At 52.2% G+C, this 27,301-nt stretch overlaps 11 protein-coding genes across 11 annotated transcripts; 7 read left to right on the top strand and 4 right to left on the bottom strand.

Moving 5' to 3' along the window:
• Positions 1-662: 662 nt before the first annotated feature.
• Positions 663-1,010, top strand: CTRU02_206419 (uncharacterized protein; the record flags this gene model as incomplete). Its single annotated transcript, XM_036727984.1, has 2 exons — positions 663-875; positions 984-1,010. The coding sequence occupies 2 exons, from the start codon at positions 663-665 to the stop codon at positions 1,008-1,010; spliced, it is 240 nt and encodes a 79-aa protein (XP_036580098.1).
• A 2,134-nt stretch (positions 1,011-3,144) lies between these two features.
• On the bottom strand, positions 3,145-3,881 carry CTRU02_206418 (peroxiredoxin 1 variant 2; the record flags this gene model as incomplete). Its single annotated transcript, XM_036727985.1, has 2 exons — positions 3,145-3,697; positions 3,775-3,881. The coding sequence occupies 2 exons, from the start codon at positions 3,879-3,881 to the stop codon at positions 3,145-3,147; spliced, it is 660 nt and encodes a 219-aa protein (XP_036580099.1).
• A 641-nt stretch (positions 3,882-4,522) lies between these two features.
• CTRU02_206417 (alpha-ketoglutarate-dependent sulfonate) lies at positions 4,523-5,739 on the bottom strand (the record flags this gene model as incomplete). The annotated part of the gene is made up of 4 exons (XM_036727986.1): positions 4,523-5,156; positions 5,206-5,273; positions 5,333-5,407; positions 5,467-5,739. 4 exons carry the CDS (start codon positions 5,737-5,739, stop codon positions 4,523-4,525), a joined length of 1,050 nt encoding a protein of 349 aa, XP_036580100.1.
• Positions 5,740-6,643: 904 nt separating this feature from the next.
• Positions 6,644-8,200, top strand: CTRU02_206416 (uncharacterized protein; the record flags this gene model as incomplete). The annotated part of the gene is made up of 1 exon (XM_036727987.1): positions 6,644-8,200. One exon carries the CDS (start codon positions 6,644-6,646, stop codon positions 8,198-8,200), a length of 1,557 nt encoding a protein of 518 aa, XP_036580101.1.
• Positions 8,201-8,302: 102 nt separating this feature from the next.
• Positions 8,303-10,147, bottom strand: CTRU02_206415 (arginine deiminase type-3; the record flags this gene model as incomplete). Its single annotated transcript, XM_070204714.1, has 1 exon — positions 8,303-10,147. The coding sequence occupies one exon, from the start codon at positions 10,145-10,147 to the stop codon at positions 8,303-8,305; it is 1,845 nt and encodes a 614-aa protein (XP_070061818.1).
• A 1,043-nt stretch (positions 10,148-11,190) lies between these two features.
• CTRU02_206414 (C6 zinc finger domain protein) lies at positions 11,191-13,014 on the top strand (the record flags this gene model as incomplete). Its single annotated transcript, XM_070204713.1, has 3 exons — positions 11,191-11,492; positions 11,540-11,984; positions 12,034-13,014. The coding sequence occupies 3 exons, from the start codon at positions 11,191-11,193 to the stop codon at positions 13,012-13,014; spliced, it is 1,728 nt and encodes a 575-aa protein (XP_070061817.1).
• An 845-nt stretch (positions 13,015-13,859) lies between these two features.
• Positions 13,860-14,243, bottom strand: CTRU02_206413 (uncharacterized protein; the record flags this gene model as incomplete). Its single annotated transcript, XM_036727990.1, has 1 exon — positions 13,860-14,243. The coding sequence occupies one exon, from the start codon at positions 14,241-14,243 to the stop codon at positions 13,860-13,862; it is 384 nt and encodes a 127-aa protein (XP_036580104.1).
• Positions 14,244-20,562: 6,319 nt separating this feature from the next.
• On the top strand, positions 20,563-21,993 carry CTRU02_206412 (uncharacterized protein; the record flags this gene model as incomplete). The annotated part of the gene is made up of 4 exons (XM_070204712.1): positions 20,563-20,715; positions 21,288-21,377; positions 21,782-21,818; positions 21,869-21,993. The coding sequence occupies 4 exons, from the start codon at positions 20,563-20,565 to the stop codon at positions 21,991-21,993; spliced, it is 405 nt and encodes a 134-aa protein (XP_070061816.1).
• Positions 21,994-22,735: 742 nt separating this feature from the next.
• On the top strand, positions 22,736-23,469 carry CTRU02_206411 (uncharacterized protein; the record flags this gene model as incomplete). Its single annotated transcript, XM_070204711.1, has 2 exons — positions 22,736-22,883; positions 22,928-23,469. The coding sequence occupies 2 exons, from the start codon at positions 22,736-22,738 to the stop codon at positions 23,467-23,469; spliced, it is 690 nt and encodes a 229-aa protein (XP_070061815.1).
• A 1,965-nt stretch (positions 23,470-25,434) lies between these two features.
• CTRU02_206410 (glyoxal oxidase precursor) lies at positions 25,435-25,934 on the top strand (the record flags this gene model as incomplete). Its single annotated transcript, XM_070204710.1, has 2 exons — positions 25,435-25,711; positions 25,837-25,934. The coding sequence occupies 2 exons, from the start codon at positions 25,435-25,437 to the stop codon at positions 25,932-25,934; spliced, it is 375 nt and encodes a 124-aa protein (XP_070061814.1).
• A 778-nt stretch (positions 25,935-26,712) lies between these two features.
• CTRU02_206409 (uncharacterized protein) lies at positions 26,713-27,021 on the top strand (the record flags this gene model as incomplete). The annotated part of the gene is made up of 1 exon (XM_036727993.2): positions 26,713-27,021. One exon carries the CDS (start codon positions 26,713-26,715, stop codon positions 27,019-27,021), a length of 309 nt encoding a protein of 102 aa, XP_036580107.2.
• Between the last annotated feature and the right edge of the window lie 280 nt (positions 27,022-27,301).

Below are 27,301 nucleotides of genomic sequence, written 5' to 3'. Positions count from 1 at the left end.
ACGCAAAACAAGCATTCTAGAGAGCAACACAAAAGCGAGAAAGCAGACAGGAGAGCAACACACTTCTTCAACAGAGGGCACAAACACACAGAATAGAGAACATAGTAGGGAGCTTGGGGATAGCTGGCCCTGATGCAACATCAGGGCGAAGTGGGGCGTCGCTGTTCATTGTCGACGCTTCGGCTACCTGCCAAACCCCGCTTTCCGGGCATAGCTGCTGGCATAAGAGCGGCTTCATAACCGAGTAGGAATAAATCAATCAATCAATCAAGCCTGCATATATCTTGTCTCTAGCCGCTGTCCTCGAGTGGGGCTAGTTTCTCTGTTAGGCATACTTAACGGGTCGTAACAACACCTAGTACTGAATAGGCGGTATCTAGGTTACTGCTGCACAGAATTGTAAGATTGCGTTATTTAAGAGCCACAGGCTGGTAAAGATGTACAAGGTTAGAACTCTAGAGAAGGTAACAGTCGAGAGACGCGTAATGTGAACAGGGGTGAAGTAGTGAAGGAAAGAATCAGACATAGCACAGAGAGCTGCTGCCAAAAACATATAAAAAGAGTAATTCTGCCGGAGTATCTCGTCACATTCTTGCCCTTCCTCTTTATACCTCCTCATATTCCAGGCTTCCAACATCCCATTTCATAAACACACTATCAAGATGCGCTTCTTCCTTTTGTCTATCATTCTCGCTGCTGCGCCATTCGCCGCAGCCGGGCCGGAGCCGATTCAGCCCTTCCAAGGCGAAGCCAGTCCTCATCAGTTACATGTTCGCAATGTTCTTCTAGACACAAGAGGAAGTCTTGCTTCATGCTGCTCAACTAAGTTTGTACCTCCCTGCGACTGTAACAATTGCCCCGTTGGTCAATGTACTGTAAGTGTTACACGTCCATACCTCTCAAAAGTCCCGTTCTAGGATAGATCAGATTCTCTTCTTTGGTTCGTAATTTAAGCATAGCTAACAGTTTGACCTTTGAAACAGTCCGGAGGAAAGGGCTGTGCCTGTTAAAAGGTTTATCGGAGTAGAATGCGTACTTTGATGATTGGTTAGTTCACAACAAGTCTGGAAACACTTTCTTTCGCAACAGGTAGCCAATACCAGACAGTTTTATGAAGCTATGAGGAAACCAACCCCACAAACTTGGTGACTAGGAGAAATATTAAAAAGGGGTGTGGATGTGAGAAAATTCTGACGCAGTCATTACTTACTTCAAATTATATGGGTGTGTCTCCCTTACATGTCACTCTCTCAGAATACCTAGGTAGCAATCATTACATCCAATTTACACATTTGCTCTAAAAGTTGAACGGTTGAGTTTCAAAACAGTTGCCGAATCATATCAGCTACATTTGATTTATCACAAATTATCCGTAATTGTAGATAGTAATAACTATCGCATCAACTGCGGCATAGCAAAAGGTACAAAGCCTGAAGCGTACTACCAATCAGACTAGGCTACTGGAACTTTCGCTCGATTTTGGCGAAATATAAGTCTTGAAATGAACCGGTTTATGCCTGTTGTCATGCCACAATCGATGGGATAGAATGTACGAGTCTTGCGATATTTTGCGAGAATGCAGTGTGGTTGATCACAGGAAAAAGAAAATAGTCAGCCCTGATGGTCTAGCGGTATGATTCTCCCTTAGGGTTATCTTCTGATGCCTCATCCTGGGAGAGGTCCCAGGTTCGATCCCTGGTTAGGGCCCAATACTTTTGCTTTTGGTCATTTTGACTCAAATATTTGCTCAAATCCCTTAAATCTTTTATCTGGAGGCAGATACATGTGTGTGTATCCGTCTGTACCTCATATCTTAGTAGATCTTCTTTCATGTTAAGGCAGAATGCTTAGGTGGCTCTCTGGCTGGCGCATCCCCGGAACTCATTTTCATGCTTGGCTGTCCTCGACCAGCATTGGCTCATCAGCAGTATTAAGCGGGGCCGAACGAGCTGCGGAATGAAAAAGTCACGCTATCAGTTGCAGCCATCCGTGTTGATTCTATCCATCGGCAAGCATAGTCATATGAGTGTCGATATCCGAATTATCGTCTGCCTTCTTATCTCTGAACGTTTGAGGGGGTAATTCACCAAGACGGAAGCCTCCAGTAGGTCCCGCAATCATGCCCTCTCTTCGATGTTCCTAGTGGGACGGATACAAGGCATGGCAACTATACCAATTGAAGCTGGTCCATACTGCCTCTTTCCATTAGGGCTGTTAGTATCATGCTGCGAAGCTGCGCATGAGTGAAGCGAATGTATCGAAGAACACCGATAGGTAGCGGAGCAGGGTTTACAACAATCCCACTGCAACAATCTTACTGCTACTAAGGGTGCTTTCTACGCCAAGCTTTTTAATAGATGATGAGGACAACAAGGAGAAGCATCTGTAATGAGATTGACTGTGTATACTGGCGACAACCTGGAACAGGCCGTTCCAACGGATGAAACTTGTACTCATCACATGAAGTTTCGTGCAGCAATGAAATTTGTACCACGACGTATGTACCCAAGAACAACTCACATGGATGTAATAAACAGACAGTAAATACTAGGCTTATGGTGCCGTCCTTGCAACTGCCAAGGGCAACGTTTCTGGCCTGTCAACGCTCTTCACCACATGTGATACGTTGGCCGGCTTTCACGGTTGCCATATCTGGCAAGTGGCTCGTGCTACATCTGCGGCCACCAACTTCTTCAAGCCTATCCGTGAATGGTCGAGATCAGATTAAATTCGCGGATGCAGACTTTGGCCAAAACAGCATTAATTAAAGGAACTCACATACGCCCTTGGGTTCAGCTTCTCGCTCTGGCACCGCTTCCGAAGATCCTGTCAGCATTGGCGACAAAAGAAGGGAGATGATCGAGGCCCTGCAGGAGATGGCTTACACGCGGTTGAGGCGATCTTGACTTCCAAACGTGGATGCTGAGGCACTCTTCTTAGGTGGGGCACCAATAAAAGTGCGAATAGTGATACCTGATTGAAATAGCTGATAATTCATAGAATAATAAACCGCAGCAAATGCACGAATCCGTAACTTGGCAACAAAATGGATGCATACGGTTCTTTTGCCCGTTCTAATTCTACATCTATGATCTACATCTATAAATATACACGCAAATTACACTTTTCTTCCCCTCTACCACATTACTCGACACGCGCCCGCTTGACACCGTTGCCGTTGGTACCGTTGCCGTTGGCATGGCCGTTCTCGCCCTGGGCGGCGAAGTACTCCAAGCTGCCCTTGGGGTCGGCCTTCATGCCCTTGCTGCCGTTCTGCCAGCCGGCGGGGCAGACCTCGCCGTGCTCGTCGGTGAACTGGAAGGCCTCGACGAGGCGGATCGTCTCCTCGACGTTGCGGCCGACGGGCAGGTCGTTGACGGTGATCTGTCTGAGGATACCCTTGGGGTCGATGATGAAGAGGCCGCGCAGGGCGACGCCCTCGTCCTCGATCAGCACGCCGTAGCTGCGGGAGATCTTGTGGGACTTGTCAGCGACGAGGGGCAGCTGCAGGTCGTCGCCGAGACCACCCTGCTTGCGGGGGCGCTCAGTCCAGGCCAAGTGGGAGAAGTGGGAGTCGGTAGAAACACCGAGGACGGTGGTGTTGATTGCGCGGAAACGGGGGAGCGCATCGTTGTACTGGATGATCTCGGTCGGGCAGACGAAGGTGAAGTCGAGGGGGTAGAAGAGGAGAACGACCCTGGGATCATGTTAGTGTTTGGCTTCTTTTCGCGAGGCGGGGGGGCATCGCGCAAGATAGTAGCGGGGAGCTCTTACCACTGGCCGAGGTAGTCGGACAGAGAGATGTCCTTGAACTCGGCACCGGGGAAAAGGGTGGTGGCCTTGAAGTCGGGAGCAGGGCGCTGAACGAAGGCGGAAGACATTGTGGCGGTTTGGACGAGTAACTGGGGTATCGTGTATGTGCGTATAGACGGAGTATGAATAGAGAAGATGATGGCGATAGAAAAGCTTCAGCTGCTTCAGGAGAGGAAAATTCTCATTATCTGTAACAAGAAAGCTTCGGTATCTGTTGCCGTGCGACCATTCGCAATTGCGGAGCCTTCGTATCCACAGATTGCTCCATTTAATTGTCTCACTAATCGCGACTCGGCCATGACGTGACTCACTGTTTTAATGCGTCGCGTGTTACTCGCGTTAATTAACTTTGCTTTTCCTGCGCATGTTTGCTTTTGCTGCTTGAAAAGGGGCGGCTTGGATAGGAAACCCGCCGCTGGCTCGAGATCTTCGTTTATCAAACCCCTGCATTGAGACCGTTTGTCGTTGGATGTGACTAAGAAAACCATAGCTGACATTTTGCAATAAGAAAGAATTGTTAATTGAGCTCAGCATTGACTAAAATGCCAAGCAATAAAGCAAACTACTGACGCCGCCTTTTCGCGTGTTCGTTTAATGTGGCTGATACGTCTATCGAATTTCAAAGAATCTGCAGGGATGAAGAAACGTGCTGCCACATGGAAAAGACATCATTATCTACCCTTCACGTGGTAGAATCTCACATACTCACCTAAGCTTTATCTTGCGCCTCATCTTTCCTCGCCCGCTCATACTCTTCAGGAAAAGCCGGCTCAGGTCTTGTCCCGTACGGAATGATTCTAACCATGTGCCTCCTCTCACCATCCTTGAAATCCGGCACGGCACTATGCGCCACGCTCCGTTGATCCCAAACCACAACGCTCCCCTTCTCCCACTTGACCCTGCAGTTGAAGTCTAGGCTGCGGATATGGTTGTGCAGGAATCCCAAAAGTGCATCCGACTCCTCGGGCAGAAATCCCTCCACCCTGCGCGCGATGGTCGGGTTCACGAACAAACTCGGCTTTCCCGTGACGGGGTGTCTGATAACAAGAGGATGCGTGGTTGAAACTGCCTCTTTAAGCGCCCGCTCCGCGCCGACACGGGCGACCTCCCCCACGGAGGCGGAGGTGTGGAATAAGCGGAGACCGTGGAGAGTGCGGCGGAAAGACGGGGAAAGAGCGGCGTATGCGGCGGTCAGGGAAGTAAAGGCCGTGTCTCCACCTCCGGAAGCCGGCTGTTCGAGGACCCAAAAGAACGTCGTTGAGGGGACATTTGGGGTGAAGGTTTGGTCTACATGCCACAGGTCGTAGGCTGTATGGGGTCCGAGAAGGTTGCGGAGGTTGCCTCTGTTGATGGTAAGTAACGATAAATAGTAATGAGAAAGGCACAGCTTACGCCTTTTCGTCTGCATAGACGACGTGAAACTCTGGCCCAGTTCCCTCGGGGTACCCCATCGTAGGATGCTATCGCCATTGTTAGTGGACTTGTCAAACATTTCACAGCGTCTCTGCCATGAACTTACCTGGTGCAATGGCCCATAGTGTTGGACAATCTCCTTTTGCTTCTCGAAACCAGCATCGGCAAAGTCTTGGTCTCTCTATTATCGTCCCATTAGCCAACCCGTACAGATCAATGATACGACCAACTTCAACTCACAAACACCAGCACGCCCCTCTCAGCCGCCAACAGCGCAACCTCATCAAGGCCCGCCTTGGACAACTGGGTCAACTGCACGCCCCTAACCTCGGAGCCAACGCGGGGCGTGATGTTCTCCACCTTGGCATCCCCGGTCTTGAATACCGACAACTTGTTCGACTTCTTCGCGCGCAGTCCGGGCTCGTCTGCCTCAAAGAACGGCACGTCAATCGTCGGCTGGAAGCCGTCGGGCCGGGTGGGGAGGTACGCCGGGTACAGCGGCTGCGTCGACATTGTTGAACTGACTCGCTCTGCAGAGGAGTACTCCGTACGCAAAAGAGACTTTTATGGAAGACTGCAACGTCAATTTGTGAACGACGCGCGGTTTATGCAAAAGTGATGTGAGCACGCAATAACCCCCCTTTTGAGAACTTGCGTCTGCCTCTCGGTATATGTATCTGGTCTCGCCGATGTGTCTACCAGTCCAGCCATTTATCCCAGCGGTATCTCTAAGCACGTTAATCGTCCGACGGCGCATGGCAGAGGAGCCACCGTCGGCGCCACCCCGACCAATCTTACCCCGTACGATCCAGATAACCCCGGGGGGACGGGTCAGAAATCTCTGCCGGCTGAGTGTTTCGGTGGGGTCCCGACGACTGACGGCATCGTCCGTGGCGATGGCGACATCGCGTTGAATGTGCTGGTGCACAATTCCCCAAAGCTAGGATGACCCATGAATCGCCGGTGCGCTACCATCAAATGCCAAGCCCTAGTTTTGGCGACACCCAAAATTGCCTGGGGAAAAGCCAAAAGGGGAAACTTTGGTTGTTCTTTTTCAACACAAAGACTTCCAAAACGCAGTTATCCTCGATTTCATCATTGATGTTGTCCATGTTGCGATACCGCCTAGTGCAAGCCTCAACCAGTCTAAAACGTCGGGGCGTCCCGACATCACGTCGGGAAGAGACCGCTCGGTGAGCCTTGGAACGGTGTAAGACAACAGACACACTACGTGATTACGCCTCTTGAAAGACATCATCTCTGGGTTGCAAACTTCATGAGCGTCGACAAACCCATAAAGGTCCTCACTCGTCCCGCCTCGTAAATCCATCCTGTAATATCTCACAGACCAAAGTCGGTGGAACAGGACGACAAAACCACAACCCCCCTTAAAAAAAAAAAAAAAAAAAAAAAAGCCATGGCGACGATAACGGAACAAACGTCGCTGGCGGACGCCAACCAGAGACCGAAATCCACATCATGGCTCGCCAAGATACACCCGTACTTCCACGACGCAGAACACGTGCTGGTCCTGAAGCTCGACATCCTCCTCCTCAGCTGGGCCTTCGTCGCCGGCCTCATGAAGGACATGGACCAGTCGGCCACGACGGCGGCCTACGTCTCGGGGATGCAGGAGGCGCTCTCCCTGTACGGGAACGAGCTCGTCGAGTTCACGACCTACTTCTCCATCGGCTACGCCCTCTTCATCGTGCCCTCGCAGCTGGTCCAGACCCGCGTCCGGCCCTCGCTCTGGCTGCCCTTCTGCGAAGTCGTCTGGGGCGCCATCACCCTCGCGACCTTCGCCGCGCGCAACGCGCGGACCGTCTTCGTCCTCCGCTTCTTCCTCGGCGTCTTCGAGGCGACCTCCTGGCCGGGCATCGTCAACCTCATCTTCAACTGGTACACGCCCTCCGAGCTCGGCAAGCGCCTCGCCATCTTCGGCGTCAGCGGCGTCGCCGGCAGCATGTTCCTCGGCATCCTCCAGGCCGCGCTGTACAAGAACCTCAACGGCGCCCACGGCATCGAGGGTTGGCAGTGGCTGTTCGTCGTCTCGGGAATCATGACCATCGTCTGGGGCCTCTACGGCTTCCTCGTCATCCCGGACGCGCCGACGACCACGAGGGCTCTCTGGCTCACAAAGGAGGAGCGCGTGATCGCGGCCTCGCGGATGGCCAAGTCGGGAACCACGACGCAGGAAGTCATCAAGGGCAGGGCCCTCTGGGACAAGATCAAGAAGCTCTTCACCTCGCCCGTGACCTACCTCTTCCTGGCGGCATACCTCCAGTTCGCCTGGTCCCAGCGCGCAAACTCGTATTTCCTGCTGTACCTCAAAGGCCTCAAGGGCGCCGACGGGAAGGCGCTTTACTCGGTGTACACCGTCAACCTGATCCCGCTGGGCGGCTACGCCATCTCCATCGTGGCCAACATCTCCCTCAACGCGCTATCGGATTGGAAGAACTGGCGCTGGCAGGTCGCCGTGGGCGCGGCGCTCCTCCAGGTCGTCGCGACATCGGTGCTCGCAGCCTGGCCGAACGGCCGCGGGACCATCATGACGTTCTACTTTCTCACCTTCGCGACCGCGGCATGGGGCTACGCTTTGCTGGCGTGGCTGGCCATCATTCTGCGCAAGGAACCCGAGGCGCGCTCCGTCATCGTCGGTCTCGCGGTCACGCTGGTATACGTGGGCCACGCCACCATCCCCCTGCGCGCCTGGCGCACGGCCGACTCGCCGCGGTACCCCATCGGTTTCCCCCTCGCAGCGGCGTTCAGCGTGGGTAGCATCGCGGCGATAATGGGGATGTACTGGTACGTCAAGAGGTACCCGGACATTCTCGACTTCGGCCTCAACTGGAAGGCGTTGAAGGGGGCCGGGGAGAGCGTCGCGAGCCTAGACAAGGTTGAAGTGGACGGTTCCGACGACGACGAGAGACGGAAGGAGACTGTGAGGGAGAGCACCAAGAGCGTGTCTTCGTAGCCATTTGTCGTATTCGCATTACATATATATCTATACCAGCAGGCAAAAAAACCACATAATATTATAAATACACTTTCGAGACAATCTCTCCACCTAGGTAGCTTACTCCCACCACTTCACATCGGTCTCCCTGAAAGTGTTGGAACCGCAGTGAATCTCTCCCAGCCCGACATGGTGCGACAAAAAGTCATCCACGAAACTGACCGTCATGCCAGCCCTGCCATACGCCTCCTTGATCGCCGTCTCAAACACGTCCACGCCGTTGACGACGGGACCCCACGGCTTCGGGGACAGATAATGCTTCCCGAGAACGATACCGTTGATGGCAGCAGGGCTGAAAGACGCCACAAGCCACTCGTCCTTCATGACAACGTCAGTATGCGAAGGCAAACCGTCGTTGGTACGGCTGAAGCCCCCGCCACCAATGTTGAGGTCCTTGAAAAGCACAGGCACGCGAATGACGTGCTCCCTCGCAATGGGGATCTCGGCGAGGAGAGTCTCGAGGTTAGCGTCGAGGTGCTTCTGCGCGTAGGCGTTCACTTGGTGGAAAGTTTCGTTGGCGAGGATCTGTTCGATGGTGGTGGCGAGCTCCTCCTTGGAAACCGTAAACGCGTCGTCAACGCTGCCGTTGAAGGAGATGGCGCGGACGCCACCGTTTCCTGCAGTCGATGCGTTCTTCAATGCTCCAAGGGCGGAAGTAGTATCCGCGATGGCGATAGTGAAGCCGAGACCAGTTTTGTCGGACGGCAGGAACTGGACGAACTCATCAACGTGGCCGATAAGCAGCCATCCGGACTCAAGCAGCAGAGGCTTCTGGAGCTCCTGGCCGTTGAGGAACGCAGTCATCGCCTCCGCGGGCAGCTTCTCGAAATGCTTTCCCTGGATAATGCGGCCGGCGGGGTACTTGATACCGCTCTTGGAGGTGTAGGGAGGGATAGTCTCGAGGTTACCAAAGGAGTTGATCTCGAGATGTCCGAACCCGCGACGGCCACCTTCCGGCTGGAACCCACCGATGCCCTTACCGCGCAGCTGCTCAAAAACCTGACGGCCACCGGTACGAGTAGACTGGGCGGACCTCAAAATAATACGGATGGAAACGGTGCCATTGGGACCAGGCATGCTCGCGTACGCCGGCTCGATGATATCCTGCGCCCAGATATCGCTGCTCTGGTTGAAGAGGTAAAGCGGCGTCTCGAGTCCCGCGTCCTTGCGGCCCTGGTCGAGCTGGCGCAGGAACTCCAGCTGGATGGGCTCTGAGTCGTTGGCCGCTGTGCTGAGAAGAGTATCCACGCGCTGGAGGTGGTGGTGCGTGAGGACGGGGGCAACCTTGAGCTCGACTGCGTCGGACAAGATAGTATTGTTGTTGTAGAGATCAAAGTGGACCTTGACCTTACCGTCCCACTTGGTCGCATCCTTGACGAACTCCCTGCCGTCGATGCCAAGGGTAATTCCGGCTTTCAACTGGGTCGCGTTGAAGATGAACTCGGGGTCCACGAAGCGCCAGGAAGCCGTCTCGCCCGCGCGGTCGGGGAAGTCGTTCAGGAACAACCGGACTCGCTCAGAAGCAGCATCGGGGGTGGCGTAAATGTGCGCAAAGGCGTCGTCCGCAACATCGACCGGGAGAGTCTTCAACGGAGCAACGTATTGGGGCTCGAGGAGCAGATGGCCAGAGGCATCGTGGCAGGACGCAAGTTCGTGGTTGCTCAGGGGGTTGCCCTGAAGGTCCTTGGTCGCGCACCGACCGTGGGAATCGCCGACGTTGGGCAGGAAGATGGCGCCGCGAGACGAGGTCCAGTAGGCCTTGCCAGCTTCGTCAGCCTCATCGACGACACCGTCGCGGTTGGTGTCCGCCCTGATGACGGGGCGAACCTGCTGGGCGTTTCCGAAGACCGCTCCAAGTTGGAGGGTGGCCAGGGCGATGGCCGCCGACTTTGTCGAGAAGTACATGTCGCCGATCTTTGATTCGGAAGGAGAAGTTGAGAGTCTGGGCTGCTTCACCGTTAAGAGCGCGCTGGCTGCCTGGTCTCATGTCAGTCCATCTGGCGAGAGGAGGTCCGTATTTATACTTGGAAGGCGTCGTTGCGAACAAATAGAACCGAGATGATGATTGCGAATGCAGATATTGGCTTGGCTGCCTCACCGCGTGTCCCCGTAAGGGCCTTGGCCTCTTTGCCTGCTCCATTCCCCATTATGGCAGTTTGTATGATTCGACAAAGATATTGTGTGGTCCTCAGCGTAGTAATGATTAGCACGAGATAACACCTCTTGAGTAACCACCCATGAGCAATGCAATGGGATATGAACCGCCCCCTTATCAACCAAGCAAGCAAGAAGAAGGAGATAAAAAAGCACGCACGATAGTCGACGAGAGCCACAGTAGTTGAAGCCATCTCGACTAACATCAGTGCGTCACTAAACCACATCGGGAAGATTTCGTGGCCAAGACTTTTCGGTGGATCACCAGCCGGGTTCCCCAGGTGGATATGGGATATGGATACTACTACATAGTACAGACCGTGGGAAACGGCGTTACCGGTGCCCAAGGATATCGTTTCCGTCATTGCTACAGCATTGTTTGTTGATAGATAACCTTATCAGTGGGTTACACAGACACACACGCAATTCACAGATACCATCAAACATGCACCAACAAAAACCAGCCCCTCCGAGGCCGCCCTATCCACTTACAAGAAATGCCAAAGGCGATTTCCCGAAGCGGCAGCTGGTGCTCCGTGCGCAACCCCCGTCGGGGGCCGACATCGCCGTTCCGCATCTCAACTGCCGATAAACTCCGAGGGGCGGAGAGGCAATCTACCAAAAGCGTCCACTGTCAAGCCTCTCACCGCAAAAAAGAACGTGTGGCTAACTGAGAGATGAACCTCTTCACAGCGCACAACAAGTAATGGCATCCACCTTTTTCTCGTAGACAGTAAACTCTTTTTTTTCCCGTACAAGGATCATCATCATCATCATCCACTCCAAGGCATAGAATGAGTCTAGGCCCGCAGTGCTGGCGCTGCCGCAAAAAACGTCTCCGGTGCGACTCCTCGGTCCCAAACTGCCGTAAATGCACAGCCGCAGACGTCGACTGCCCAGGCTACGGCGACAAACGGCCCATCGCGTGGCGCAACCCGCTGGTGCTGACGGACAAGGGCATCGTCCGGGTGCGCGAAAACGGGGCGCACGACAAGCCGGCCTCGGCCTCCGTCATGGGCATCATATGCCGGTCGCCAAGGACCGTCGGGTCCGAACTCGAGCTGAGGATGACCGCCGACGCCATTGAGTATTGTGGGTAAATAGGCGAACCCTTGCCAGCCTGGAGGGACCTTTGTGGCCCAGTCGGCTGATTTATTACGTTGCAGATAATATGCGCGTGGCGCCCGACTTGGTGCCGTACGCGACGCAGCAGAGCCCCTACCAGATTGCGCCTAGCGCAGTCGGCGAGCTGGCTGAGTATGTTCGCAAGTCGTACATTTCCATTTCCGCGCTTCACAGGTTCGTGAGCCGAGAACCGGGGACGACGAGTAGCTTGTCCTCGGACGGCAGCGTCAGTTCTTTATCTGTTGTGCGGTCTCGGGCCAGGGGAAATCCGGCCGCGACGGATCCGTCGGACCTTGCGGAGTTGATGGGCGCAGGCGACTTCCAGAGCGTACATTTCGCTGCTCAAGCTGCTGCTTTGAGGGCGTTGAGCGAGGAACTCCATAAACACCAGGCCAATGAAGCCGCCGCCGCCGCCGCTGGGGCAGATACGCTCCACGGCATCATGCTGATGCTGTCGTCCCAGGTAGAGTCTCTAAACAAACCATCAATATCTCTTTTCTAACACGCAACAGATCCAATACTCCGCGTACGCCCCATGGCAAGCCCACATCCACGGCGCCTGGGGCCTGATTGCCGCTCAAGGCGGCATGGAAGTTCTGGCCAGGATGGATAAGGACCTCTGTCGCGTGTTTCAACAGATTGCCGTCGTCGACATCTTTGGCATGTCGACACACCACCTGACAGAAACATCAGCGAGGACGATTCTATCTCGTCACGCGTCGTATGCCATGATTTTTGACGCCAGTGCAATCGACATCCTCAACCCATGGACGCTGATGCCCAACGGCCTAGCCAAGGCGCTCAGCCAAATCAACATGCTACGGGCACAAAACACCTTGGCCCCCTCAGCAGCATCCCGCCATGAAGGCCTTTCAGCCGTATTAAGCGCCCTCGACACCGCTTCGCCCGACAGCTGGGCCAAGGAGGTAGCCACAAATGCCACCGTCTGGGTGGCGCCCGGCCAGCTGAGTGAAGACGCAGAAAGCAAGGCAGCTTGGCGAGCTTTGATGACGGCGTTTCTCAACGCCACCGTCCTATACGCCATCAACGGTCTCGCCGGATTGGGCGGTACTCACCTGCGCGTGGCTGCGTCCTCTCAGGAATGGACTACATCCCTAACCGGACGGGAGATGACGGCATACCATGCGCTTCTGGCTTCGGTCCGTTTCCTCTTTGACCAAAGAACCCAACGGCGAGATCAACGCAAAGACGAAACGACCTCCGACCCCGCCGCAACCAGCGCGGGTCTGCTTCACAAGTTCGTCATTTGGCCGATGGTGATAGGCGGCATACAAGCCGCGCTCGTACACCGCGACGAAGAGGCCGCGGCATATCTGTGCGCCGGAATGCAGTCCATAGGCGAAGAGCTAGGCACGGTCAGCATGATAGACGGTGCCCGCCTCGTGGAGAAGTTACAGCAGTCGTACAAAAACGGCAACGAGCCCAGGTCGTGGGATGATCTGTTCGACGGGGCACCCTTGTTCTTGATGTAAACAAAATGTGTGACGGGCAAACCAAGGTTAACCCGACATCAGCTGAAAACCCTCAACGGGAGCTTGGGACTGTTGACCCCGCAAGGGTCTTGATGGGTCTCGCCCCTTGGAAACTCTGGATCAAACAGCCAAGCGTCGCCGGTGCGAGCGGAACGATCGCCCGAATGTCCTTCACACATCGCGTGGCTCATCAAAAATAACGGCCGATCATTGCCGGTACGGCTTCAAATTCTGAGACACGGAACGGCTTCAGCGTTTGTAGTCCCAGAGGAATTTCCCGCCCTGCTCATTTCCGCCGCCTCTGCAGAATGTCAGTCAACAAATCATAACAAATGAGTTGAACAGCAGTTGTGTGGTAAAAAATGAAAAAGTCTTATAATCCTATGGATATGTACAATAGAAAAGTGCGTGCAAAACGCCGGTATGCTGGAGGGTATCCCGAGCAACAGTCAAAATTACAAGTCGGTGTAATGTATCCAGACAAGCATGTCCAGTGTCGATGTGCGGGATGACACGACATCTGGTGATTTTGGGGGTGACGAATGCAAATGTGCGCGGATGCAACATCAACAAGTAAAAACCTCCCCAACCAAAAAAAGAAACAACCCAAACAGGCAACCCCCCAATGCAATTGCAATGCGCCGCTGTAGAGCCGTGACCCAGGAAAGTCGTATAGAGCAATGTGCCATTTTGCCGTTCAGCAATGCTTCGTCGCACCTCAAAGGCCGGGCCCCGAGGGTTATCGTATCGCCGTCATGAAATCGCTCTTCTGACGCGAGTATCATACACCTTTTTTTCCCCTTCTTCCTTATTTGTCTTCGTCAAAGCCCCTTGGCCAAACGCTCCTACCGTCGGACCTCATCGACCGTGACGTGGCTTGTCCGCCAGTCCTGTGTTGGGCTCTGCTTGTTTGATGATCCGAAGCCGGAAATGGAAGCGAAACGGCTCAGTCGCTTCTTGCTGGGTTCGGTTTGTGTGGAAGCGATCGTGGGAGAGACGGGCTCTGAGTGGTGTAGAGCGTTGACGCGGGCTGAGGCAGACTCCTTGCTCCTGGTGCTGCCGGTCGAGGAGGAGCCGGTCGAGTTGGGAGTCTGGTAGACGTACTCACCATCCACGTAGACGGCGTTGGAGACGAAGGTAGAACGGCGGTCACGACGGCGGGTGTAACGCTGCTCGAGACGGAAAAGCTCAATCTTTTGTTGAATGCGTTCGATAATGTTGGGAGCCATCTTGACTTTTGTTTTGATCACGGTTACAACGGTTGTAGATTTGTTGTTGGAGTGTGCGTCAATAGGGTTCGAGAGATAATTGTGTTGCTAGACAATAATGGCAGGCAAAGGAACACAATACGGACGACAGGAAACCTATTAGGCAATGTCCGTGGTCGGTGGCAGATGCAGGTGGTATTTTAGAGAGCGTAAATGATCGGACGGAAAGCTTATCGCGGCAGCTGGAATGGGTGGAAAGACTGTTGCAAGGCTGTGACACAAATGTCTCTGATGGAAGCGAAGTACCGGGTCAAGGTATGCTCCCCCCTTTTTTTTTCTCTTCCGTTTGGTGCCCTTTTGGCGTTTGCGTCGGGGACTCGTGTCGGGAATTAATGGGAGGTACGTGCTCAGTGGTCAGTAATGTCTGACTGACGATGGCAGATGTTGGAGCGTCTCTGAATGCAATCTGAAATACGGGCCGGCGGCAGTAGCTTCAAGTAGCTTGGAGGTAGCTCGGAGTAGCTCAACGTCTGTGTGGCGAGGCGGAGCGGGCGAGAAAGAGAGAGAGAGTGAACAAGAGTATGTCAAAACGCCGGGCTTCGAGACCTCAATGTAGTATTATGAGAGAAGGAGTGGACAGGACTAGAACGGCCGATGGTGTCAAGTGATAGCGAGGGTAGCACGGTAGGATGAGGTATTTCCGAGTGGCTGGACTAGACTTGTCTGTGATGGACTGGACTGAATCGGGATGGATGGTTGACGACGGCTTGGCCGTTTTTGGAGGAGGGGGTAAAATGAATGACAAGGTAAATTGGTTGGTTGGATTTGGATGGGAAGAGGTTAAAGGGTAAAAATCACAAGAAAAGAGGAGGGGGAAGAAAAGAGAGGAAAGACTCGACCGGCGGACTCGTGGTTGCAGTTTTTGGCGACTCGCTCAACAATGGGAAGGAAGGGGAAAGGAACGAATGAAGGCGAAGCGACTTAACCGTTTGTGCAGTAGTAGTCAGCGTCGAGGGCGGCTGAAAGTGCAGGTGCAGCAGGTGCGGGTTGCAGGCACAGTTGCAGGTGCAACAAACAGTGCAGGAACTTCCATGGGGGTGGATGCATGGCACTTTCCCACTTTCTCTTTGCATTTCCTCGTTCCTCCAGCAAGCCACAGCTCCTCATTGGCTCGTATCCTGGGAGGCCAGGCCAAAACCGGATTAGTTGCATTGCTGCCCACGATGGGGGGGGAGGTGCTGAGGCGGCGCGGGACAAATTATCCAGGATAGAAGGGACGGTCCCCCGATGGACTGGTTCATGCTTCGTCCTTTCCCTGTCAGTCCCTGCCCATCTTTCCCTCTTCAGGACATGGCGTCCAAAACGGCTCCATCAATATCCACATGGTCCCATTAGCCCCCACTTACCACGCATTGTCAGCCAACAATATTGGACGACTTCCTTGTCCGGCCATGTGCTCTCTTGCCCCTTCCCACCCCGGACACGGTGCTTTTTCTTGCTCTCTGGCCCGGCTGCTGTTCCTCTTTCGGTGGGTCTCCGAGGCTTCCAATGCAGCGTCTTGCGTGCTCAGCGGCGTCGGCTTTCCTCCTCTTTGGTCTCTGTTTTCCCCCCTTGTTTTTCTTCTTTTTTTTTCGTCTTTTTCTTTTTTATTTTTACTTAATTTTTCCCACCGTTTCTCGCTACATGTCAAAATGTCTCATATTCCTTTGTTTTTTCTTCAACCGTCACACCTACATCCTCGACGGTTAAACTCACTAGTTCTCCAGACTCCAAAGACATGCATCCATAGTGCAGATCCGGCCTGGAATGCTCCATGACGCCGTTTGTCCTGCATCACTCTGTCCACTAAACCTCCCGGGATGGAACCAGTTCCTTCATTTCTTCTCGCTCCCAGTAGGCTCAGACCGTCTATACCTACTCCGTAACACTGGTAGCGCACCTTGAGAAATGCAGATGCCAGAAATGCATCCATGCTACCGCCGTCATCCCACCCCCTGGGCTCTCGTGTCTGCTCTGCCACCCTGCTGCCCCGCCGCCACCAGAATCTCCTGAACCTTCGCATTCGGTGTTACATCGTTCCAGCGCCATCTGTGGAACTGGGCTCCAGGGGTCCTTCCGCCCTCCCTGCCTTCCGAGTTTACCAACCCGGGGAAAACTTGGTTTTAAGCGATATTACATCTTCGCCGTCGGGTCAACTGTTGTGACCTTTTCCAGGTGCATCTCTGCTTTTGGTCCCTTATCTTATCGGGTTCCCATCTGTTTGCAACCTCTCATCGCACTGATGCATCCTCAGTTGCTTGACATGGGGTTCTCTCCACTCACGGACATTGTGCTGAACGACAGGAATATGTTTTCACCTACCATGGTTTTTCTTAATCAACATTTTGATTCGTTGAACGATGACAGAGACATCACGCCAAGGGATTGGTGCCAATGCCATCTGTGCTTCGTAACTGATGTTCGTGAACCTACCATGCATTCATCGGGACCACTTCCATGCCTCAGAAAAGGCGGCGATTGATTGTTGGTTAGTCAAGGCTGCATCATGTTCATAAGTCCAATATTTTACTATAACCATTCAAACTTTTGCGCATCAGCATAGTCTTGGCATGTTATGATAGGCTGGTCTAACCATTACGCGCGCAACATCATTTCGATCTTGAGTCCTTTATGAGTACTATTACACACTATCCCTGATCTTGAATAGACAAGTGAAAGAAAGCTGAAGCTGCTATCCTCAAACCAAAGTTTTCACAACGTCTCAGCAAAAGAAACCTATGGAATCTACCTGTAAATAAACCATGATTGCGTTTGACAAGCTGGCAGAGCGTCCACCATGCAGTCATTATTGTTTGAAGAGGGGACCTGCCGCTTCCCTACCTAGCAACCGGAAGAATTGACGCCCTCTAGTTTTGCAATTTCAGTCTCTGTCACTTTCACAACCGAATCCCACCGATCTCCATACCCGCAAACCCTTGCGCTATTTGATTTTTGTTGAGACGGCAACTTCCCGTTAACTGCCCACCTCCTAACGGTCAACTATCTTTCAATTAGCCAACTACCCGCCAAACTGCTTCGTTTGACCTGTTTGACCGCCAGATTTCCCCCTCCCGTGGCCTCAGCTGGCGGACGTGGCTATCCGCCTATCCTGCTGGTTTTTCCACCGCTCGGCTAACACTCTACAGAAGCCTGTCAACCTCGTGCAAGCCTCATGATTTCTGCGGAGAATCCTCGAGCGACAGTCTACTATAAGGACCCAACTTTCGTCCTCTCGAGATCTCTTCTTTCTACCAACAACATCGCTAGGTACTTTCTCAAACATTCAACTTTTGCTGCCATCTTCCACGCTACTTTACGTCTCGTCGACTGCCATTCGGCCACAGGGACATCGTATCTGAGGTCATAGCCAGCCAGAAACAGACATTATGAGTTTCTTTCCAATCGCATGCCTATTTTTCATGGATTATAGAGAAACATGGATCGATGTATGGCTTGCAATATACCTGTAGCCCTATGGCAGTCGATGAGTCAACTTTTCCCTACACACTTATCCTTCACCTTCTATTTCTACTCTCACTTTCACTTTTACTCTCCCCTATACCTCGCCCCCACGTCTTTTCCACTTCCAATGTCTACTATAGCTTCCACAACGCCTACGAATACGCCACTGTGGCAGACCACATCGGCGACTTCGACCGAGAGTTACCAAACCCTACCAGGCATCTGATACTGATTAGCTGAAGCACCTGGGCCTACTGGAATGTTAAACACATTGAAGAACGCTTGGGAAAGGAACTAGCCTCTGCTTTTGGCTACCTTCCCAAGTACTACCACAACCACAACGGGGATGGACTTGACGAAGACACGGACATGGCTGTGCGTCGCGATGACGATGCCGATCCCAATCCCATGAGCAAGACGAAGTTCGGTCATCCATGCGATATGGATTTCCTTGTGTGCATCTTCGACGAGGGTCATACAAACAAAGAACCCATTGTCTGTCACTTATTAGATCATTGAAAGGTGGAAGACGAGTTACCGGCTCTTTGTTACTGCGCCTCCTGCAATGTCGTCAGTTCGAACATGGTTGGATTTTACTATTAGCGGTAGGACAGCTCGTTCGAATTCTGCACCGATTCCGTTGTTGAAGCACGGGTGTCCCCTTCAATGAGCTTCAAGCAATCTCGAAGGCGGAGCTGGCGAGACAAGGCCCCCGGAAGAACTCGGCCAATGCAGTCGCAACGGATCAACAGCTTAAACGTCGCCAGGGGTACAGTCAATTATTGGAAAAGGGTGTTTCTGGTATACCTACTGGAACCCTAGTCCTTCAGGGCCTGAGGCAACTTTCTGAAGCGGAATGTCGAGCTCACGTCAGATTCTTCTACTACTGTTCCACCGCAGATATAAACAAAGCCGTCTTTGACAATAGGAACTTCTGAGCCATGCTAGAACCTAATGTTTTCTCGCCACAATTACCACGCCTCCACTGGCAAAGATAAGACCGGCAGCCACAAGGTCAGCAACTATAAGACCTACAGGCACAATCACAAAGCCGCCAGCCTCACAACCAGTCCCCTTCTACATTCACTACGAGTCATCGACAACAACAGCCAACCCCACCACCACCTATCCAAGATTACCGCTACAGTAGTAGTTGACTGCCCCAGGCCCTACGCCTAAACAACCAACGGGTCTCGGCAGAGTATATATACCCGACTTGAAATACGGAGGCGGCAAGTATAATGTTCTGGATTGTCCACCATGCTGGAAGGCGAGACGCTACAATACTTTTTCGACCTTTGAGCGGAAGTCTTGGCGATAGATTGCTAGATTTCCACACATCTAAGCAACTATCTTTCCCAACGACTGTCACAAACTTGGAATCCTCAGTAGCTATCAACATCTACAGCCAGTTCGCTTCCACCTCCCTTAATGCAAAGTTAGGACATCATGGAGACCCAGGCGCACTCACCCACCGAACTGCCCGATGAGACTAGGAGAGGTGACGTCTCGGATCCAATCACTCAAGACGGCAATGCCGAGAATACGCAGCCACATTCATCCTCAGCTGGACCCGACACCCGTACGAATGAAACCACTTTATCCAACTCGAAAGAATCTTCCCCGGACGAAGAACTGTCCACGGACACCCCCACAATTGATAATCAAGGCGAAATTTACCCCGGAATCCCTAGGGTCCTGCCCGAAACCGCTCCAGAGGCTGGCCCCGATCACCCCAAGGTCATAAGCAAAGAATACCCATCTTGGTCAAGGCCGTTGACGATTTTTCGAGTTCCGCCTCAACCCCCTCATCCGATGACAGCAACCTTCAGGCTCAAAAATTTTGCCGGCGCTTTCTCAGTCATGCTAAAGGGCCGGGCACTTTCGTTTTACTACAACCACTCTTGCCAACATCAGCCCCCGAGGCTCTCACCCTATGGTCTGCTGTGTCAAAACCAAGTTTGAGACGACAGGGACCCAGCAAAATAACCTTCAACAACGGCGTGATGGCGCCTTCCCACAGGATATCCAGGAAAACCCCGACAAGAATGAGCCCGACCGCCTAGAACTTTTGTCGATAGACTGACGCAACTGCAACTCACTATGTCAACCATCGGCCAGTCTGACAAAGTCCTCCAAGACTAATTGCCAAGTCCCTGTCGAGGTGTCAGGGAATGTGACCTTTGCCTCTACAACCCCATCCCTACCCTCACCAAGGACCGGGTCTGAAACCCAATTGTTCTCCGCCCGAGGTACTGCTACCCAACATCAGGAACAATGGTTCACGACAGAATCAACGTGCGAGCATTTCTGGAGCAACCGTACCTACAGCTGTCGAGGGCATGAATATATCTCTCCGGGCAACCACACGGCCGGCAGGATTAAAACACTAGTAGCCACAACCACAACCACTCCCAGAACTACCGCATCCTCCGATCCTATGTTCGAAAGAAGTGTTACGTCTGTGGCAAACAGAACTGCTGGTCTACCAGGAACTCTGCGGAACACAGACAGAACTTGTAAAACCGCTTTCAAATCTCTTGTAATAGCCGGAATTCCGGGTTGAAGTGGTTCCGTCGTAGGCGAGTCTGTCATCTGCCCACGTGACAGACAGCCAGGCTGTTGGGTGCCCTATCTTCACGGCCGTGAGACCCTGCCCCATCCCTCTCACGGCCGTGAAGAAAGCCCACTCAACAGCCCCTAGGTGACCTTCCCTTCGATGGACTCCCTGCTAACTCATTGTCTCATTGTAGACTCCGGTTGGATGCGGGATAGCGAACGTAAGCCTTGGAAGGGGAGTATGTTTGCCAATGGAGTAGGCACCGGAAAAACCAACATCATGTTCAACGTGATCTGGGCTGCGTCCGACCCTCTCAAATCCGTCGAAGAACTTGTGAAGTTCAACAGGATCGTGAAAAGATATTTCCCTGACTTTGATCCGACAAAGGTCCTCATCTTCACAACGCTATCACACACAGTGGCACGATTTGGGGTAAGGGTATAGTTGGCCTTCGTGGCGAGTTCTTCCATACTCTCGAGAGAATGATTAAGGCTGTCGGACAGGCGAATCATGACGGCATCGACACCGACAACTTTCTGGTTGCGTGGGAACTACAAGATGGAGATCCTGAGGGGGAAAGTTACACACTCTACACCTCCTGTCTCCCTGGAGGTAGCCTGGGCAACAACGACACCGAGATGGCTGAGCCTATATAGCCACTTCCCGTCGCTCCATCTGCCGTGGTTGAAGTTGATGATACCGGCGTTGATGCTGAAGTTGATGTCGAAATGACATCGGAGGTCGATGTCGCCACTCTGCAGCGCGGTTTCAAGAACGTTCCCGGAGCAGCAGTGAAGCCACTGCACTGAATAGCAGTGGCTGGAACTCACTGGTAAGGAAGCTACTATAATCACCACAGAGAGAATCTCCAGATGATACCCTCTTCGTACGAACTATGCCTATTAATTTCTTCGGCTATAAACCCTGACTATGGGCGTGTTGGCACGCAGGACGACGTCACTTTGGCCGCTGAGGGCGATGGTCAGCCCGAGGTCGAGACTTAGTTGGAAGATGGCAACGCCGATGAGGGCGACGAGCAGCCCGAGGTCGAAAGTCCCGAGGAAGATGGCAACTACGCCGGGGACGAGAGTAGTGTATGCAGCGCGGGAGACACAAAGACGAACCGATTTCCGCCACGACTGACAAGGTAGCCATGGGTATGCTGTAGGTTAAGCTCATAACCTGGCTTACGATTACGGTGTTCCCGTTAAAGAGAAACACCATGGTCGTTAGACAGACTTTCACGGTCGATCAAGCCGCAAAACAGGCCACATTCATGCTAAGCACCATGATCAGCAAATATAAGGACAATATAGTTGCGATCTATTCTTACTCAACTGCAGTACGCAGACAGGCTGCCATAGCCAATGTCTTTCTCGACCAACAGGTGCAGGAAGGGCTTCGGAGGATGGCGTATACCATCTCCGAGTTTCAGAGCTCGTCCGTCGCTGTAAATCCCATCCGACATAGTTGCCTCATGGTCCTCTTCTCCTTGTAGAACGACCGGCTACAGGAACTGGCCGAGACGGAAGAAGGTGCCGAGTTGATCCGGTTGTATAGCACAAGGGAAACCATGACAAGATAGGCTTCAGCAACTTCGACAAGTTGAAGGCCATCATGCTCCAGACGCTCTCCTTCTCCAAGTCGTATTACGACAACGAGATGAAGGACGCAGTGGTGCCGAGGGCGCTGTACGACGCCTTTGGATAGGGTGGCTTGATGTTTTGCAGCCTTACGAAGACAAAGTATAGCTCGGAACCCCTTACCTGTTATATGCGTATTGCCAATTATTACTTCTTCTAGGGACCGAGGTGGATAAGCCTTCACCACGCTCGAAGTCCTCCGCGGGGCCTTCAACGAGCTGAAGGCCGTCGCCGACGGGCTCTTCTCCCACTTGGCGCAGGTCGGAGAGGATGTGTATTTGGGCTATTCAGGCATGGACAGCTTGCCTAACGCGACGTTTGTATCATCAGATCAACCCGCGATATATTACCCATCGACGATAGGCATCTCGCGAAGAGTAGCAAGGAGATTCGCAAGTTGCCCCTTGCGACCCTTATGGGAAGGGTGTGGGACTCTAATCCGCCTGTGCTAGGGGGGGTAGAAGAACTTGGCGAGCAATAACGCCATGTCTCTTTTGCCGCCTTTTTGTGCGTATCGCGTCTTTGGAAAGGGTTTTTCGCACCGGCGTTCAGGATGTTTGAGCATGAGGGAACCAGTACTTTATCGCGGACGGATAGCCAAGGGGTCTATCAGACAAAGCGTTCTCTAAACGTGGGGACGAACAGCTGGTAATGCCGCTTTTACCGCCAAAGAGAAGGTTCCTCAAAAAGTAGATGAATCCCTCGCTTTCAAAGGAGGAATAGTAACACTGAAGACCGATGGATCAGTAATTCTCAGGCACAAGTGGCAAGGGAAGACAGTCTTTAGTTTTAACACCACTTTGGCCAACATGAAACAACAGTACGTCGAACATCGGGCAAGAGGCGCCTACATCGCCTCAATTGCCAGCAATATGCCTAACACGACCTTTCTACTGCCGATCAGCACCAGAAACCCTCGCCAGAAGCGATCAAAGTCATCAAACGGCGGATTGACTGGCAGATTAGTTCCCTAGAACGAGGGCTGACGTTCGTTCCGCTAGACGTAGCGACGGCAAAAATATTTGTATTTGTTGACGGCTCATTAGCCAACAATACAGATCTGTCGTCGCAACTAGGATTTATCATCACCCTAGCCAACGAGGCGCCGGCTGACGGCCAGTTCACTTTGACCGGCAGTATAGTCCACTACAGCTCGACAAAGAGCAAAAGGGTAACCCGGAGCGTCTTAGCCTCCGAAATCTATGGTATGGTCGCAGGAGTAGACTTGCCGTACGCTCTTGCCACCACCCTGCATACTATCACTGACAGACTGGGACTTCCCACCGCTGTATGTACAGATTCGTACTCCCTGTACGAGTGTCTGGTAAAGTTGGGCACAACAAAGGAAAAGCGTCTCATGATCGATATAATGGCGCTGAGGCAGTCATACGAGCGCCGGGAGCTCCAGGAGATCCGGTGGATTAACGGTGAGGATAACCAGGCAGATGCGCTAACTAAAGCAAATCCAAACCGGGCGCTGGAGCGTCTGGTTGACAACAACGTCATGACGGTTCGCATGGAGGGATGGGTAACTCGAGACTAGAGTTGAGGAAAAAGGGGGTTTTCCGGTTGTAACCAGTGTAATGGGAAAAGTGTACAGTAGCAGACAACGAGTTCCGCTTACTACGGCCACAGCAGAAAAGAAAAGATTGCCAGTGTTGGGTTTGAAGTGGCTCCGTCGATGGCAGACCTGCCGGCAGCCAGACAAACGGGTACAAGTGCTGCAATCACTTCATCCAGCACTTCTGTTGGGAATTTCTTCTTAGACATCAGATACAAGAACAAATATCAGTTTTTCCCTCAAAAGATGATCTCACTTTAGGGGTACCCCTTTGGTCCCAACCAATCCCAAATTTGCTCCCTTTTTTAAAGCGGCACTGGTGAGGCTCTTATTGTTAACTTTGTCCACCTCGTGTCAGGCGGGACGAAGAAGACACCCACGCCAGCGACGATGATGGCAAAGACTACTTTGAAACCGTTCACATAGGCATGGAAGTTATCATGAACGACTAGGAGGCGCCGAAAGAAAAGTTATAGGTGGAGGAAATGGAGACTACTGGGTAAGGTATACAGTCACTACTGAGCCGAAGACCACGTTAGTCACGGGCCGAGATTTGACACTAGGCGGTGGCGCTTTTCCGGGAGATGGGGGAGGTAGAGTGCCTCTGACCTTGTTCTCTAGTAGACAAAGGCAAAGTAGGAAAACCAATTAAGTGGCAATGCCGTGTCAAGACGACCGGTATACTTGTTGAAAGGAGAAAATCTGTCCACTGAATCGATGTGGGTGGGAAACCTGCCATATGTAAGAGTACCTTTACGAGGCGCCTGGGAAAGTGCGCTACGGATCAAATGCGGGGATAGGCCCTCCAGCAGGGCAGAGACAGTGGCAGTGTTGTTCCCTTTGGTGTAATCGGGAGAGCCGCTGAAGCAGATAGAGTGGGCAGAGCGCCTGAAGAGTTCAGGATAACAGAAGTAACAAGAGCAACGAAAGTGGCGAGTAAGAAGAGTAGTGGGCTTATGGCATATAAAGCTGGTCTAGAAGACCGCTTTGATGTTCCATTTTGTGAGTGGTTTTATTACCACGTGTGTATACCCTCCGCAAATCCTAGTGTTTTAGCTCTGACTATCCCTTTCCTAGCGTGATCGACCAAGTGACGCCACTTTTGGATACAACAAAGCCCTTTGTATACCGCCCAGGCCGAGGGCAAATGTTCTAGAACTTATTAACTAGCTAGGTAGCTAGCTGCAAAGACTTCAAAGTGGTTTGGGACCTGGGTATGGATTATCTGATGTATAAAGGTGATCTCAGGACTTGTTCTGCTAACCTTGCTTCAGTTCTATAACCCACTCGCTTTATCCACTCTTTTTTGATCATACCGCCACTTCTGTAATACCAATGGCTCTCATTCATTTGATCTTGCGGCTTCTGCCGCTCTACTCTCTTTCTTTCATCGCCGCTGTATCTGCCTTGCCGAATCAGCACCCTAAGAGAGTCCTCTCGCCTACTTCACTCGGTTGCTTTACCGATCTTGTGGATGGTAAACGGGCTCTTAACGCTCGTAACACCGCTTCCGACGATATGACAATTGAGAAGTGCGCCGCATTCTGCTCCAACTTTGCGCTGTTTGGCCTTGAATTCGGCCGCGAATGCTTCTGCGGTAACTCTCGGGATCTCAGCAGCAAGGTAGCAGACCCTACCGACTGTAACTTTCCTTGTTCTGGCAATTCAAAGAACTTCTGCGGCGCCGGGAATCGATTAAATATCTATAGCAATATAGATGTTAAAGTCCAGGGACCTGCTACTCTGCCGGGAATTGCGTCTCTTGGCTGCTTTGTCGATGCCATTCCCCGCCAACTTCCAAGCAAAAGCATTTCCGATAGCGATATGACGGCAGCTAAATGTGCGGCTAACTGCGCTGGTTATACCTACTTTGGGACTCAATGGTCTTCGGAATGTTACTGTGGAAATGCCGCTCCGGAAGTCTCGGCACCTGCGTCCGATTGCAATATGGTCTGCTCTGGCAATTTTGGAGAGTTTTGTGGTGGCGGTATGCGCCTGAACGTCTACAAGCTTAGTCAAACTCCAGCAGCAACATCAGCTCCCGACACCGCCTCTACTACAAGCACCGGGAACTCTCTTAGCGGGTTTACTTACCAGTCTTGCTGGACTGATGATACCTACGACCGATCGCTCAAGGCTATCGACTACCGGACGGATGACATGACTATCGACAAATGCGCTGAAAGATGTAAGGCCTATACGTTCTTTGGACTTGAGTACTCCCGTGAGTGCTATTGTGGCAATGATTTAACTGGAAAAGCCGCTCCAGAGAAAGAATGCAACATGCCATGTGTAGGCGCACTCAGCCAGAAGTGTGGAGACTCAAACAGACTGAATTTATACTCAAAGGGGGCATTGTCAGCTTCAAAGTCCTCATCGTCATCAACATCAGATACAATATCGACTTCACAGTCCTTATCGCTGAAGCCATTAACATCGACTTCTGATACATCGTCTACATCGTCTACATCGTCTACATCGTCTACATCGTCTACATCGTCTACATCGTCTACATCGTCTACATCGTCTACATCGTCTACATCGTCTACATCGTCTACATCGTCTACATCGTCTACATCGTCTACATCGTCTACATCGTCCACATCCTCAATATCCTCAATATCCTCAATATCCGCAATATCCTCAACATCCTCAACAGCATTGTCAATGGCACTCGCTACCTTAACAAATAGCGACCCCGTGATGACAACTGTCACCAGCTGTCCTGCGGCGGCCACATACAACGGAACTCCGGAATACTGCTTTGCACCTGGAGGCTTGCCTCCAGGATGCAGGCCGTCTACTAGATTCGTTGTTGCTCCCTATGATCTGACCTATTTCATCAGATCTTGCAAATATGCGCTTTCCCAGTTTAGCAGCATGACTATAAACCCCAAGGCGTCAGCTTGTTTGGACCCAAGTAAAGTTGCGAATACCGCCAGCGCCATAGCCTGCTTGAATACACCAGAAGCGTCGCTAATCTGCAGTTATGACACGAATTGTGTTACAAAAACCTATCCGGCTAGCCAGACACCGTCAGCTACTCCGGCTACCCCGGCTACCGGCGTCGACTTGCTTGGGGACGGCGGGTGGGAATCTGGTAATATGGGAGACTGGGCTGCAATTGGAAATGCAGCCCATTTTAACCCTTTAGTAAATTCTGTCCGTCCTCGATCAGGTAAATTCAGTCTCTCGGCTTTCTATACGAACCAAATCGTTGGCGCGATGGTTTTCAATCGCCAGCTTAAGATTATTCCTGGAAAGACGTACAGGTTCGAAGCGTACGGCTGGTCGACCAACCCAAAAGCGGCCAACGGTCTTCATCTTTATGTCTTACCTAATGAAGACAGCACCACTAATGATGAATCCATGTTCTTCACGGTGAATCAGTGGGAGAAGAGATCCCTGACCTTCAAGGCTACCTCATCTTTCACAAAGATTATGTTGGGCTTGAACGGAAATGCCACGGGAACGATCGCAGAGGGCACCAACCAACTGTATATTGACGATGTCACGCTCATACAGCTTGATTAGACTGCATCCTGTCGGGCAGATAACGTCATCCGCCAGCCCTTTTTCTTTTTCCCCCTCTAATAAAGCAGATCGAAAATTCCTTAAGTATTGTTGGTTTGTAGAGGGCTTGTAATTCTTATGATTACTAGCGTCATAGAACTACTCATAGACTTTAGAGCAGATAAATACATCTTTTGAATTTTGACAATTAATGACCTTCTAAGCTACAGAGAAATAAAACATGACTTTCTGCAAACTGAGATCATGTTCTCCAGCACTTCAAACGTTACTCTCCAGTCAA

Source organism: Colletotrichum truncatum, assembly GCF_014235925.2.
Source record: "Colletotrichum truncatum strain CMES1059 chromosome Unknown Contig_0003, whole genome shotgun sequence".
Lineage (NCBI taxonomy): Eukaryota > Fungi > Ascomycota > Sordariomycetes > Glomerellales > Glomerellaceae > Colletotrichum > Colletotrichum truncatum.
Note: the sequence above shows the minus strand (reverse complement) of the source record. Positions and strands in the feature narration are given on the sequence as shown.